This window comes from Crinia signifera, chromosome 1 (assembly GCF_055691185.1).
Source record: "Crinia signifera chromosome 1, ASM5569118v1, whole genome shotgun sequence".
Lineage (NCBI taxonomy): Eukaryota > Metazoa > Chordata > Amphibia > Anura > Myobatrachidae > Crinia > Crinia signifera.
In genome coordinates this window covers 45,523,554-45,538,620 of record NC_139217.1, presented here as the reverse complement: position 1 = coordinate 45,538,620, position 15,067 = coordinate 45,523,554, and the positions used below count along the sequence as shown (strand labels likewise).

General features: G+C 48.7%; 1 protein-coding gene across 3 annotated transcripts in view; it reads right to left on the bottom strand.

The window, feature by feature from the left end:
* The window catches only part of REEP1 (receptor accessory protein 1), a 92,746-nt gene extending 79,416 nt beyond the window's left edge, over positions 1-13,330 (bottom strand). The window contains exon 1 of one of the 3 annotated variants that reach the window (XM_083145991.1): positions 12,876-13,330. In XM_083145991.1, the coding sequence (XP_083002117.1) occupies positions 12,876-12,907 (32 nt within the window). In that variant the 5' untranslated portion in view covers positions 12,908-13,330. The remainder of the gene's footprint in view (positions 1-12,875) is intronic. The other 2 variants (XM_083145910.1, XM_083145829.1) reach the window with 2 other exon arrangements.
* Positions 13,331-15,067: the final 1,737 nt, after the last annotated feature.

Genomic DNA, 15,067 nt, shown 5'->3' with positions numbered 1-15,067 from the left:
TGTCGACTTTTTTCATGTGGACATACTGTATGCATAGATCGTTTCACCATGCCGACCTAAGGTATGTTGACCTGTTTTGTGTGTCGACCTATGGCCTGTTGACCTATTTATTGTCGACCTGCCATCCACGTCCCTAACCCACCCCTCCCACAGCCTTGTCCTAAGTGTTATGGTACAGGCTACCATAATCGTTAGGTCGACATGGGGATAGGTCAACATGGTTCTAGGTCGACATGGGTCTAGGTCGACACAAGCATTAGTTTGACACAAGCATTAGGTCGACAGTGTCTAGGTCAACAGTCAAAAGGTCGACATGGGATTTTTTACTGGTTTTTGAGCCGGCATGTGCCGACAGGCGGTATTTCATGCCCTACCATTCACTAGGGTGAATAAAATAGTGTGCCGAGCTCAGCAAGGCACCATGCCCGAAGAATGGCGAGCCATGCGAGGGGATGTGGTACACTGGAAACTGTGTCCATGTCGACTGTGTCGACATTCGGGCCAAAAACCAGTGAAAAACCCCATGTTGGCCTTTTGACTGTCGACCTAGACACTGTTGACCTACTGACCTGTCGACCTAACCCCATGTCGACATTGAACCATGTTGACCTTTCCCCATGTCGACGTAACGGTGTCAACTTAACAATTGTCGACCAACTTGCTGTATACCCAATGATCCCAACCCATTTGAAGCCCTAACACCAGCCTAAAACCCTAAAATGTACTGTCGACATGCTCAATGTCGATATTATGACCATGTTGACATAGGGCGGGATGTATGAATATACATCGCCGCCCTTCGTCGCCCGGCCGCCGCAATGCCAGCGCATATGTTCTAACATATACTGTAATGTGGTGTGCGGGGGTCTCCGTCACCTCCCTGCCGCCTCCTGCTCCCCTCACGCCGGGACAGCTCAGCGTGACTGTCCCCGATGCCTCCTCCTCCCCCCTGCAGCCGGAAGGACGTCCGGCTGCTTTACTAGGGGGAGGAGGGGTTTATCTTCTGGGTCCAGGAGGACCTGATGCAAGGTAAGCCAGAGGGAGGGGGAGAGGGGGGTAGACGGAGGCGGCGGGTTGGCGGGCTGGCATCAGACGGTGATAGAAGCCCATAGGCTTCTATAGGGTCACCCTGCTATGCGATGACACGGTGGCCAGGATTTCATACATTCGAAAATGCGGTAAAACCCCCGCTTAATACATCCCGCCCATAATGAGAATGAGTCAGAAGTACTGGGGCTCATTTACAGTTGCACATTACTTAATTTTCTGCCACCTCTGTATGCTTCAAGAATGCTGTGCAGCGGTATTCAACATATAACCATCCAGCAACCGTGGAACTACACATCCCAGCATGTCCAGACACAGTTTTGCTATTAGGACATGCTGAAACTATGGTAGCCTTCCGGCCTTACGACACCCGTGTCCAAATGCTAGAAGTAATTTCAGAAATATTCCATGTGGCGATTTGCATTTATACTCATTACTGCACCCGGTTCCCCCCTTTAACGCTGATTTATATCGGTGCGCTCATAGAATACGTTCCCATACTCAATACAGTTAATAAAGTCTATGGGAGTTCACTGTGCACATACCCACGAGCGGTGGCCAATCACACCAAGGGTGTTGTGATCTATATGAATAAGCTCCTCTGAAATGAATCTACCACATCAGTAGAGTGACACGGAGGCAGCGCCACAAGATTGTTAATTGTTTTTCTACCCCGTAGCAATAAAGATTCAGTTAATCGCTATTGATGTGTGATCAAAGCAGGGAGTCCCCGGCATATCAAAGGGGGATTTACTTTGTTCGCAAAAAAAAGAACATTTTAAGGGGTAAACAGATTCCCATTGGGTTACAAATGAAGGGGTTTTTTTTTTTTTTTTTTTATGAACACATTTGTGGACAATGGTTTGGGACGGTTCAATAAAATATTTATTTAAGAATCATGTCTGCGGATTATTTACACTTCAATACTATTTATTATAAACGTTCCTGTACAGGGCTGGTAGTTCCTGGTCGGGGGCTTATAGGACCCTGAAGTCCTTGAGTTTATACATAGCTATCGGTCAGCACATGCCGCGCAAGCCCTGGGGGGACACTGGGGACGAGCCGTAGATGGTATTGACTACGATGTTCAAGCCTTGGGAAGTTTAAGAGCATGGTGCATATAGGGAATGTGGTCAAACCTCTGAAAACGTTTCTTTCAGGAAGGTGGAGGGTTGACCCATTTTTGCCTACGATTGGGCATTCCTGGGCAGTGACTGTGCAGGGGCACGGAGAGGTACCGTCTTGTAGGCGTGGTATCGGGGCATTGCATGCCTGTCCCTGAAGTGCTTCTTCAATAGTTTACATATAAATATAGGTGTAGCATTCATCACCGTCCTTCAAAACAGTGGGGTGTTGCCACCATTTTGTACCCAGACTTCCTGGATCTGGCAGTTTAGATCTGACGGTCATGCTGAGTAAGCTTCGGATTATACCGGTTGACCAAGGTCTGCTACCATCGTTAGCCATGACTGAAAGTCATGATGGGGGTCCTACACTGTATTCTCAGATTCCGCCTGTGGAATTTACATTCTATTGGTACAGAATTGCACAGTTGCTTTCATGCGGCTGTGCAGTAAAGTACGAATCAGGATCAGGTTCTCCGACGCACGATCCGTCACGTTGGCACAAGTTTTAATGGTGCAATCAATGGTTGTGTTAAACATGCACCAAGTGGGAGTAGAGTGTCTTTAGACACTCAGAGTGGGCATCTCAGTAATTGCCCAGCCAGATGAGCACTTGTGCAACGGGAGTGGGGCTGTTACTAGCATTAGTATAAAGTCCCTTAGTGTTCATTCTAGCACCCGCCATATTTGAAAACCCATGCCATTCCTCTTCCCTGCCTGGGGTGTCGCTGTCTGCTGTGGTGTTTCTAGCACAGGTCTGGTTTGCATATCAGTGCTGATATACAGACCACACTGTGTTAAAGGCACTACAGCAGACAGCGACGCCCCAGGCAGGGAAGAGGAACTACATGGGTTTTCAAATATGGCGGGTGCTAGAATGAACACTATCCCTATCAGCAGGGGTTAAAGTGAGGGGGAACTTGGTAGAACTGAGTTCCACCACCTCTAATGGTAGGGGGAACTGAGTTCCACCTTTATCACAGCCCTGGACAGTAATTCCAACAGAAAAGCCTGTCCCAGCAGCTTCTTCTTCTGGCACAGCGTATGTGATGTCATGCCGTCACCACCGCTTAAGTGAAGAAGAGCCACAAAGAGGAGAAAGCTCTGTGCATGCTGAAGGGTGAGAGGGGGCTGGAGGAACACAGAGAGGAGGGGAATCTGCTGGAGAGCTGCTGAGGAACATGGACATTGAGCTGCTGGAATGACAGAGACAGATGTGTATAAGCCAGGGTTGCCTACACTCCCGGAATGGCCTGGAGGGTCCCGGAAATCGGGTCCCCCTCCCGGCCCCCCGGAAAGGGGGGCAACCCTCCCGCATTGCCCTCCATCACGGCGGACACCCCCACCCGGTGGGGGGTCCCCGGTTTAAATGACGCGATTGCGGCTTTTTAGCCCCACCCCCGCCATGCAATGCCTGAAATAGGGGCATAGCATGGCGGGGCGGGGCTAAAATGATGAGATCACTATGGACACGCCCCCATCAGGGCAACCAGCCCTGTGGCTCTGCCCCCGAATCGCCCATTTTCCCCTCCCGGGGATGGCCCCGCCCCCTTGCTTTCCTGAGCTGGCAGCCAAAAAGTCGGCAACTATGGTATAAGCAGCAAAACTGTACACATTGGGCGAAATGTAATAGGGTGTGATTTTTTAGACATGTGCGATTTTTGGTCAAAAACGGCCGAAATCGCACATTTTCCGAAAATCGCACATTTAATAGGTTGAAAATCGCGGTAAAAAAATCGCACTTTTTACCGCGAAATCGCACTTTTAGAAGTGCGATTTTTAGTCACATTTCAATTCGCATCCAGATGTTTTCCCATTATAAAGTATACAACTCGCAAATGTAATAGGGTGCGATTTTTGGTCAATGTTACCAAAAATCGCAAAAAAAATAGACCAGGTTCTGACAGGCGAATTTGACAGAACCATGCACAGATCATTGAGATCTGTGCATGGTTCTGTTAATAAAAATGTGTAAAAGTGTTTTTATAAAAAAAAAAACGGCGTGGGGTCCCCCCTCCTAAGCATAACCAGCCCCGGGCTCATTGAGCCGGACCTGGTTCCAAAAATACGGGGGAACAAAAAGCATAGGGGTCCCCCGTATTTCTGAAACCAGCCCCGGACTCTTGGACCGGTCCTGGTTCCAAAAATACGGGGGACAAAAAATCTGGGGGTCCCCCGTATTTTGAAACCAGCACCGGGCTCCAACAGCCCGCGGTGTCATGCCACAGCCGGGGGACACTTTTTATACAAGGTCCCCCGGCCAAAACATGAGCACCGTGGCTGGTCAGCCTTGGACGGGGTACCTGGAGGAGTGGGGACCCCCCCAATAAAGGGGTCCCCCCCCCCCCAGGCTTCACCCGTCCAGGGCTGAAGCCCGGGGCTGTCACCGGCGTCCGTGGCCAGTGGACGCCGGCCTGATAGGGTTAAATCCATCATACATATCATTACATTGCTTTTTACCGGCGAACTACAAGTGCCAGCAGACCTCCCCCGCATGCTGGGACTTGGAGAACCACAAGTCCCAGCATGCAGGGCATTAATGGGCCCGCTGGGACTTGTAGTCCACCTGTAAAAAGAATGTTTATAAAAAACACACACACAGAGAAGTACAAGTTTATTACACACACACACACACCTCAATTTTACACCAGCATACTTACCATTCCTGGATCCAGCGCTGGTCTGGCTGCTTTACAGCCGGCTCCCCCCGCACTGACAGGCAGCGGGGAGAACCGGCTTTCTCCGTAGCTTCTGTAGCTCTGTCCGAGTGCTACAGAGGCTGAGAGCGCGATTGGCTGAGCTACAGTATGCGTCTCCATGGAGACGCATAGCTCAGCCAATCAGGACTGAGCTATGCGTCTCCATGGAGACGCATACTGTAGCTCAGCCAATCACGCTCTCAGCCTCTGTAGCACTGGGACAGAGCTACAGAAGCTACGGAGAAAGCCGGTGACAGGCAACGGAGAAAGCCGGTTCTCCCCGCTGCCTGTCAGTGCGGGGGGAGCCGGCTGTAAAGCAGCCAGACCAGCGCTGGATCCAGGAATGGTAAGTATGCTGGTGTAAAATTGAGGTGTGTGTGTGTGTGTAATAAACTTGTACTTCTCTGTGTGTGTGTTTTTTATAAACATTCTTTTTACAGGTGGACTACAAGTCCCAGCGGGCCCATTAATGCCCTGCATGCTGGGACTTGTGGTTCTCCAAGTCCCAGCATGCGGGGGAGGTCTGCTGGCACTTGTAGTTCGCCGGTAAAAAGCAATGTAATGATATGTATGATGGATTTAACCCTATCAGGCCGGCGTCCACTGGCCACGGACGCCGGTGACAGCCCCGGGCTTCAGCCCTGGACGGGTGAAGCCTGGGGGGGGGGACCCCTTTATTGGGGGGGTCCCCACTCCTCCAGGTACCCCGTCCAAGGCTGACCAGCCACGGTGCTCATGTTTTGGCCGGGGGACCTTGTATAAAAAGTGTCCCCCGGCTGTGGCATGACACCGCGGGCTGTTGGAGCCCGGTGCTGGTTTCAAAATACGGGGGACCCCCAGATTTTTTGTCCCCCGTATTTTTGGAACCAGGTCCGGCTCAATGAGCCCGGGGCTGGTTATGCTTAGGAGGGGGGACCCCACGCCGTTTTTTTTTAAACTTTTTTTTTTTTGCACAAAAGCGCATTTATAAAAATGCGCACATTTTCATGACTGAAAATGCGCACATTTTCATGACTAAAAATCGCGGCAAATCGCATTTTTTTGCCGCTAATTCGCATCTCATTACATATGCGAATTCGCGGCAAAAAATGCGATTTTTAAAGGTGCGATTTGGTGCGATTTTTTTTTAGTCTAAAAATCGCACCCTATTACATTTCGCCCATCATTTTTATAAGGAATATTACAGTGTTTAATATGAATCAGGGGCACTACAGTACATGCGGTGTAATGTGTATATGATTGTGCTACTGTGTGTTATCATTTTCATTGGAGTTACTATTGTGTGACCACACCCCTTCCTTGTGCGACCATTATCCCTTTATTGGAGGTAGGGCACAAATTCTAAATAAGCCTCACAAAGCAATCCCAAGAGTTAGCAATGCTAACCACTGGGCCAGAGTGATTACACACTCTGCAGAAGAAATAGCAGTGCACTGGAAAACAGTGGAGCTCAAGGGTCCGGGGGAGAAGTCATGTATAATCGGTACATGCGGATATCACATTGATGAAATCATCAATAGACAAATAGTGTTCCCTCTAGGCCGCACCCTGCCCGTTTTTAAAACCTCAAAATGCACCCTGCCCTTTTATGTGTGGCACTGGGCGCCCTTACGCTGCCTCCCACCGCGCTGACATGCCGCAGAGAACTTTTGGTGTGTGCCATGATGTGTAATGGGTATTACGGGTGTATGCCATCATGTGAAATGGGCATTATTGTGTGTGGTACAATGTGTAAGAGGCATTACAGTGTGTGCCATAATGTGTAATTGTATTACTACAAAATATGTAATGGGCATAGCAGATTATGGGCGTAATCCTAGTGCAGTGTGCAATGTATGTAATATGTTTTTTTTTGTGCAAAAGTATGCAACTAAAGCAGCAGACCACCATTACGTCCTTCGGTCCCCATCCCCACCTCCTAAGTGGCCACCACAACATGTCAGTCATGCACATGCACCCATCGGTAAACATTGGACTTGTGCATAAAACATTTCCGTACAACTCTGAATAGTGTAATTCCGTGGTAAAAATGATAAAAGACAATTTAAAACCACTTTTCCTCACAATAAGAATTTCAGTTCTGAAAGCGATCACAGATCATTTTGCAGACGCAGGTGTGCTTGGAAATCGTAAGCTCTGTGTCCTGAAGAGACCCGGCACCTCCTACTTCCCCCACAGAGGATAACGTAATACTGGGCCTGATTCATGTTTGTATGTAAAGAACAAAAAAACAAAACATATACACACAATAAATTTCGATAATGAATAAACCGTGGTGCTCTGGTAGATTCCAAAATATGTAGATATATAGACATATGCACACATATAACTTGAACCTTGGTGGTTAGTGTTCACTCCAGCACCCGCCATCTTTGAAAACACATGCAGTTCCTCTTCCCTGCCTGGGGTGTCACTGTCTGCTGTAGTGCTTCTAACACAGTGTGGTCTGTATATCAGCACTGATATGCAAACCAAACTTGTGCTAGAAACACCACAGCAGACAGCGACACCCCAGTCAGGAAAGAGGAACCTCATGGGTTTTCAAAGATGGCGGGTGCTAGAATGAACACTAGGTGGTAATGGCTCCTTAAATAAATGTCAATGATCCATCTGCACCTTTGATGTCTACTAATCTTGCTGTTTATAAAGCTGGTCACCACTGAATGTACAACGGCTAAAGTTATACACACAAACTCATTGGCCAAGACATGTCACATGACAGTCTGACCATTGCCTGACAACCACAAACTATAAAAGCGAATGTGTAACTCTATTAACCAGTGAAGTACAACAATAGATTTGCAGGCAATAGCAGGGGCCTTCCCCTTACTGGATATTGCTATACCGACATAGTACAAAATACATTAGGCTATTGCAGGCATGTCCAAACTATGGCCCTCTAGATGTTGTGAAACTACACATCCCAGCATGCCTTGCCATAGTTTTAGCGTATCCTAATAGCAAAACTGTGGCAAGGCATGATGGGACTTGTAGTTTCAGAACAGCTGGAGGACCATTGTTTGGACAGGCCTGGGCTATTGTCTCTCCACCAAGTCATGACGCAATAGAGTTGTGCGAGGGACAATACCAGAGGGAAATCAGATAGAGTATGCATATAATAAGCAGTTCTCTCTCCGTCTCACCGATTTCGCAAGTCCAATCAATCCTGATATAAAGTATGTGTATATAAGCAAATTAGTAATTATTCTTTCCCATAGGAAGATCCGGATGAGGGTGCACTTACCAATTACTAAATTAGAGTGTTATCGCCAGAAAATATAAGCTAGGAAGGCAGTATTCAATGCTGGGGAGTGGGAGATGTAACAACGAGCAGGGTCAGTATTCAACCCACCCCCTGCACACACCGTTTCCCCCTCGCTCCGTTTTTGGATCGAGGGGGAAACGCTGTGTGCAGCCGCTAAAACAGCGAGACTCGCGGCTAAATGCAGCGGGCTCCCTGCATTAGCCGCAAGCCAAGTCCTCTGACAGCGAGTATTCCCCGGAATGTTGAATAGGGTGAGCGACCAGCACGGGGGGTTAAACAGCAAGGATCGCTTGTTTTTGGCAATCCACGCCATTCACATTGAATACACCCCTTACTGTATATAACTTATATTATATTAAAAGCAACAACACAAAAATCATACAGTTATGTACGTAATTAATATGATCAAATGTTCTCTTACAAGAGAACTGAGTTCCACCACCTCTAATGGCCACCACCACCTCTCCAGGACCACTTTAAGCCCTGAGTATAAGGCTGGCAGATTGATGGGTCAGTCAGGGGGGCGGGGCTAAGCTCTGTGTACTGGGAACTGAGTAGGAAACAAGCACACCGGGGGGGCTCATGGTTCTCCACCATTGGTGGCAAAACCATCTACCATTGGTTGTAAACCATCAAGGGTTTGTAACCACTGATAGTCGATGACCAACCCTACTTCTCAGAATAAGTTACTGAGCATCTTCATGTACATAAATAGTGGGACCCTTTCCTGGGACTTTCTCTGCACTCAAGGAAGACACCTGATGATGTTACATCTGTCCACGTAATAATATGTGAAAGTGTCAGAGGTAAAAGTCACCACAGGTATATGTATCAAACCTTGGAGAAATATGAAGCGGAGAAAGATAAAGGGCCAGATTCTCTAAGCTTCAAAAGTGATAAAATGGAGAGTGATAACCAGCCAGCCAATCAGCTCCTGTCTGACATTTTTCAAACACAGTCTGTTACATGGTAGGTAGGAGCGGATTGGCTGGCTGTTTATCACTCTCCATTTTATCACTTTTGAAGCTTAGAGAATCTGGCCCAAAGTATCTGCCAATTATATATAGGCTGTATTTGACAAGTGACAGTTAGGAGCTGATTGGATCTCTGTCCACTTTATCCCTCTCCAATATTAGAAACATTTACACATTGGACTTTCACATGTAATTGTGCTGGTGGAATGAAAGATTGGGAGTAGGCAGGTTTTGCCCGGTGGGGTAGACATTTATAATCCATGAAACCAGTGGTGGAACTTGTGGGTGGTATGCAGGTGCAAAGATATCATTTGGGCCCCCCTCGTCCAGCCCAACCCAAGTTTACAATATACTACACGGCAATGGGTGACGGATAAGGCAGGGTGGGACAGGGTAAAACACTGGGTTACAGGAAGAGGGTGACAGGGGCATCAGTGAGTCCTCGGGGCCCCAGTGATTTGCACCTGCTGCATCAATGGTAGCCCCGCCTCTGCATGAAACTACCAGTCATGTTTACTGATCCAGAATCCCTTCAGTATGTAGACGGGTATCTCATGGGCACTGGTGTGCTGGTAGAAATACTGTAGGAGTTGCTCTGGGTATAAACAATCCAAAACTGGAACAGTTACAGGAAGTTCTCACTTATGACTCTGATACTGTGACGGGATACGGTCATTGGGTCACCAGCATGTCTATTGACAGTCATTAGGTCGACACCATTAGGTCTACATGCACTTAGGTCGACATGAGTCTAGGCCGACATGCAGGAAGGTCGACATGAGTCTAGGTCGACATGGGTTAGGTCTACAGTCAAAAGGTTGACATGGGGTTTTTCACATTTTTGGGGAGCCGACATGTATTTCATGCCCTACCATCCCTACCATCCACTAGGGTGTGGGGGGAGAATAACATAGTGTGCCACGCGTAGCTCCACTGTCACTGAAACGGCGCTACGTGTCGACATTCAGGACAAAAAGAATGTGAAAAACCATATGTCGACCTTTTGACTGTTGACCTAACCCCTGTCGACCTAATGACCCTCTCTACCTAGACTCATGTCGACCTTCCTGCATGTCGACCAAATTTGTGGTGACCGAATGATCCATACCCATTGGGACAGACAGTATTTCATAAAAGCAATTAGAGATTCTAATATTGGAAATAACTGACGGCTTTCGGGGGTCAAATAGGAAACTATATAAAGGGAGGTGATTATATACAGTTTTTGTAAATACCCAAATCATGTTATTGTGATTCATGTTTCCCCATCTATTTCTTATCACACAGTATTCATTATTTTGTTGACTCATTGCTATTTAAATCTACTTTATGTAAATGCTAACCTTTGGGTGGGCATCAATGTCCCTCGGGAACAGACAGAGGTGATAACTCAGGGGACATTATTTCCAAATAATGGGCCAGATTGCATTACAGGTAACTCGCTAGTATATTAATGATTACACAGAACACATGAATCAGCATTTGTCAGGGACACGAATCAGGAACACACTGACCCACATACCTGCCAGGCAGGGGGGTGCTGGTGTCAGTCCTTTTGTACTAGAAACCCCAAAGGGGAATCCTATGCCAGACCGAAGGCTTATCAAGCTCTGCCAGTCTATATGTCCTCCTCTGTGCTCACGGTATCCGGACTATTGTTAGACAGCACTTACATCTACAGCCATTACATCGACACCATTAGTTCGACAGATCAATAGGTCGACATGGTTTTAGGTCGACATACCATTAGGTCGACATGTCATTAGGTCGACAGCTCATTAGGTCAACAGCTCATTAGGTCGACATGTTTTAGGTCGACACTACCATTAGGTCGACAGTGTCTATGTCGACAGTCAAAAGGTCGACATGGTTTTTTTCACTGTTTTTTGAGCCGACATGTGCCGACAGGCGGTATTTCATGCCCTACTATCCACTAGGGCGTGGTGGGAGAATAAAATAGTGTGCAGAGCGCAGCGAGGCACCGTGCCCGAAGAATAGCGAGCAAAGCGAGCGATGCGAGGGGCTGCGGTACACTTCAAACTGTGTCCATGTCGACTGTGTCGACATTTCGGCCAAAAAACAGTGAAAAAATCCATGTCGACCTTTTGACTGTCAACATAGACACTGTCGACCTAATGGTAGTGTCGACCTAAAAACATGTCGACCTAATGAGCTGTCAACCTAATGAGCTGTCGACCTAATGACATGTCGACCTAATGGTATGTCGACCTAAAACCATGTCAACCTATTGAGCTGTCGAACTAATGGTGTCGATGTAATGGCTGTCGATGTAAGTGCTGTCTAATATCCGTCCCAGACCCGTGCTCACAACATAATGCAGAGACCCAGGGTCCGGCCTTAAACCCTCTGTGACAGCAGATCAGGGACCTGTGCAGGGACCACATGAATCTAGGACAGTCATGCTGATGGACAGTATTTGGTACTGCAAATACCTCCACATACATTACCGTCTGTCATTGTCACACAGGCAAATACAGACAGGCCAAGCGTGACACTGTCATACAGAATGGCTGTTGTGAGTGTCTCTTGCATGGGAAATAATAGGCAGCCAGTCTTCCATTGACTTATATGCTCCAGCAAAGATTCCATATCACAATGGAAACCTCTGTATACAATAAACAGAACAGAAATGACAGAAGGACCAGTGGCCCCTGTGCTGCATTATATATCTGTATACCGACCCAATAGCAGTGATAGCCAATATAACTGGCTAAAACAATGAAATACATAGCTATCCATATATCTGCCGATGGGGATAGGGGGGGGGGGGGGGGGGGGGGGGGGGGGGGGGGGGGGTGTGTGTGTGTGTGTGTGTGTGTGTGTGTGTGTGTGTGTGTGTGTGTGTGTGTGTGTGTGTGTGTGTGTGTGTGTGTGTGTGTGTGTGTGTGTGTGTGTGTGTGTGTGTGTGTGTGTGACAGAACACAGGAAGGGGATGACATGGATACACCTTATATGAACAAAGAAAGGCTGGGCCTCTGCAAGAACCCATCCCTTCCAATCACAATGACAGAATTCTGTTTTTACATCTACATATCACACGCCGCCTTGCCTAGAGACGTCTGCAAATAATCTCATATATAGCATATAAAAAGAAAACATCAAATAGCAGAACATCTCCATTGCTGTATTCAGGGGTGGGCCCAGCACTGATCACCATCAGTATCCCTGGGCAAAGATCAGACCTGATTTTGGAATGAAATCACTAAATAAATATACACAATTTTGCCTGTACAGGTCCTACCCCATAGACTAAGCATGCAGGGGATAGGTCATTGCTAACCCATAATTCCAACCTCTGCCAACAGGCAATTCACATGAAAGAACAGGTATACACAGTAGCATATATTTTGCAAATACAGGCATCATTATAATGCAACATAAACGAAGAAACCAGTGGCCAGTCCCATTGCTACAGAGCCCCCTGGTGGCTGAATCACAGTATTACCATTCCTCACTTGCACAAAAACAAAGGTGCCTGTCCCTATGGTCGCTATTAATGTAGGTTTATATACAGGAGAGATCATAGAGAAAGAAGAAGCAGATACAATGCAAATACACAATGCATTGCCCTCCTATGCAGTAACACAGCTGACATGCACCCTGTTGTGAGACCCCAGTGCTAGGTAGCACATGGGAAGGCACAACAGCTAAATATAGCCTTTGGCAGATCACCTTGCACTGACACAGGGGGTATATAGTGTCCCTTACAGGGCACAGGGGGGGTGCAAACACAGAGCATACTCACACCACCAGCCGGGATATGATCCATGACACCATGGTGGGGGCTGCTGGAGATCAGCTGGGGGGTAGTCACTGTCTGGTGTATGTAGCACAAGCAGCAGAGGGTCCCTCAGCCATCAGGAGCTGTGCTGCCTGGGTGCAGGGTAGGTGAGGGAGACTGGGCACAGGATCCAGCTGTTGACAGCACAGGGTAGGGATGTGCTGCTGCTGCTGCCTGCCCACAGAGCAAGCCTGGCACGGGCACAGACCAGGCGCAGCAGCAGCTGGGTGGAGGAGGCACACAGCAATCTGTGGGTTCGGCAGCTGCCCTGCTCCTTCACTGATCATATTCTGGAAGGAGGAGTGAAGGATAGGGGTGGGGAATGTACAGCATGCTGCTGCCTGCTGGATGCCCCCTCCAACCTGCTGTTTCCCAAGCACTGGTGGTGGTGAGGGTGTGCTGGATTCCCACTGTCACTGTATGGGGAGGGGGGCTGCCTGTCTTTTGTATGGGAGGAGGTCACTGAGCTGCTCCCATGGAATCTGCTGCAGCAAAACTGACAGGCGCTGACAGGCATTGCTTTAATAAAGGAGATCATTGGTGATGTTCAAAGAGGTTCTGCAGCAGCCTCATGCCCCCTGGTGGTCATACATTTTGTTAGCTGCTTAAAGACTACAAAATGTGTAATGTAGGGTACACACCAGGACGACCCACTCACGATGCACATCGTGAGTGGGTCATCAGTGTTTCTTCCGACCCGCTCACGATGACGCGGAGCGCACGACCCGCTCACGATGTGCACCGTGAGCGGCACCGTTTCGACCGCGACCTGCACCTGGGTGTGATGGTCGTGTCCAGATCTTACCTGCTGCAGGTAGGATCTGATTAACAACCCGCAGGGCCGCGCATCCCATCGGAATTGGATCACAACAGGACAGAAAAGGGCCCAATCACCACACAATCTACATCCAATCGGTCGGAATTGGATCTAGATTGATGTGATCGGACCCTTGTCGTCCTGGTGTGTACCCAGCATAAATGACAGTGCCTACAGATATTAGCCCCATATATTAGTAGATTTGATGGGGTATGGGTAAAGACCGGACCCGGACAATATCCCGGAATGCCGGACCAGTCATCAAACTCTGCATTACAGAGCTTGTCGTGTCTGGTCTGGGGGGTTTCCTGTCCAGTGGTGTCCTGTCCGAGGGGGCTGCCTGTGACAGATGTCACCAGGGAGAGGAGGAAGGAGAGAATAAAGCCTCCCTGTATGGTCCAGGCATGTAGCAAAAACCGGAACGGTCTGGAGCACACAGTGAGGCTGTAATCTCCCCTTCCCCGTGTCCCTGGTGATAGCTATCACACTACAAGCTCCGTAATGCAGAGTTTGTTGTCCAGTCCGGCATTCCCGGGACTTGTCCGGGTCCGGTTTTTAATTAGTCCCGATATGATGGGGAATAAGTAAAAACCAGACCCGGACAAAACCCTGGTGTGCCGGACTGGACATCAAACTCTGCATTCCGAAGCTGGACTGGGGTGGCCAGTCCAGGGGGTGTCTTGTCTGGGAGGTCCTTGTGATAGCTTTCACCAGGGACATTGGGAAGGGGTGATTACAGCCTCCCCACATGGTCCTGACCGTTCCGGTTTTATTACACTCCCGGACCATGCAGGGAGGCTGGATTTTATTACACCCCCCAGTCCAGACACTACAAGCTCAAGAATTACATATATTAATGAATAGAGCCTGTCTGGTCCGGTGTTCCACGGTCCTGTGCGATCCAGTTTTTAACTCATACCCGATTTGATGTGCTTTGGGATAGATAGATTATGTTAAGATTAAGATCAGGGGCAAATTGGCTCGCCGGGAAACCGGGCCATTTCCCGGTGGGCCGGCCCAAAGCTCATTAAAAACGGGCCGGCCGCACTCCCCCCTGGGCTGGCAGCCCAAATACATAATGGCTGCAGGAGGGCTGCTGCACATACACAGCACCTCCCATGGGCCCTTCAACTGCGGCGGCAGCGGGCTCCCATTCCCTCTCCGTCCGGCTGGAGAAGCTCCGCCCCCTCCGCTCGGCATCTGAAGCCACGGTCAGAAAGCAGCAGCAGGTGAGGGGAGAGTACTCAATACATACACCCCCCCCCCCCCCTTGCATACACCGCGAGCCCCCCCTGCATTACATACACCGTGAGCCCCCCCCCCATTACATACACTGGCA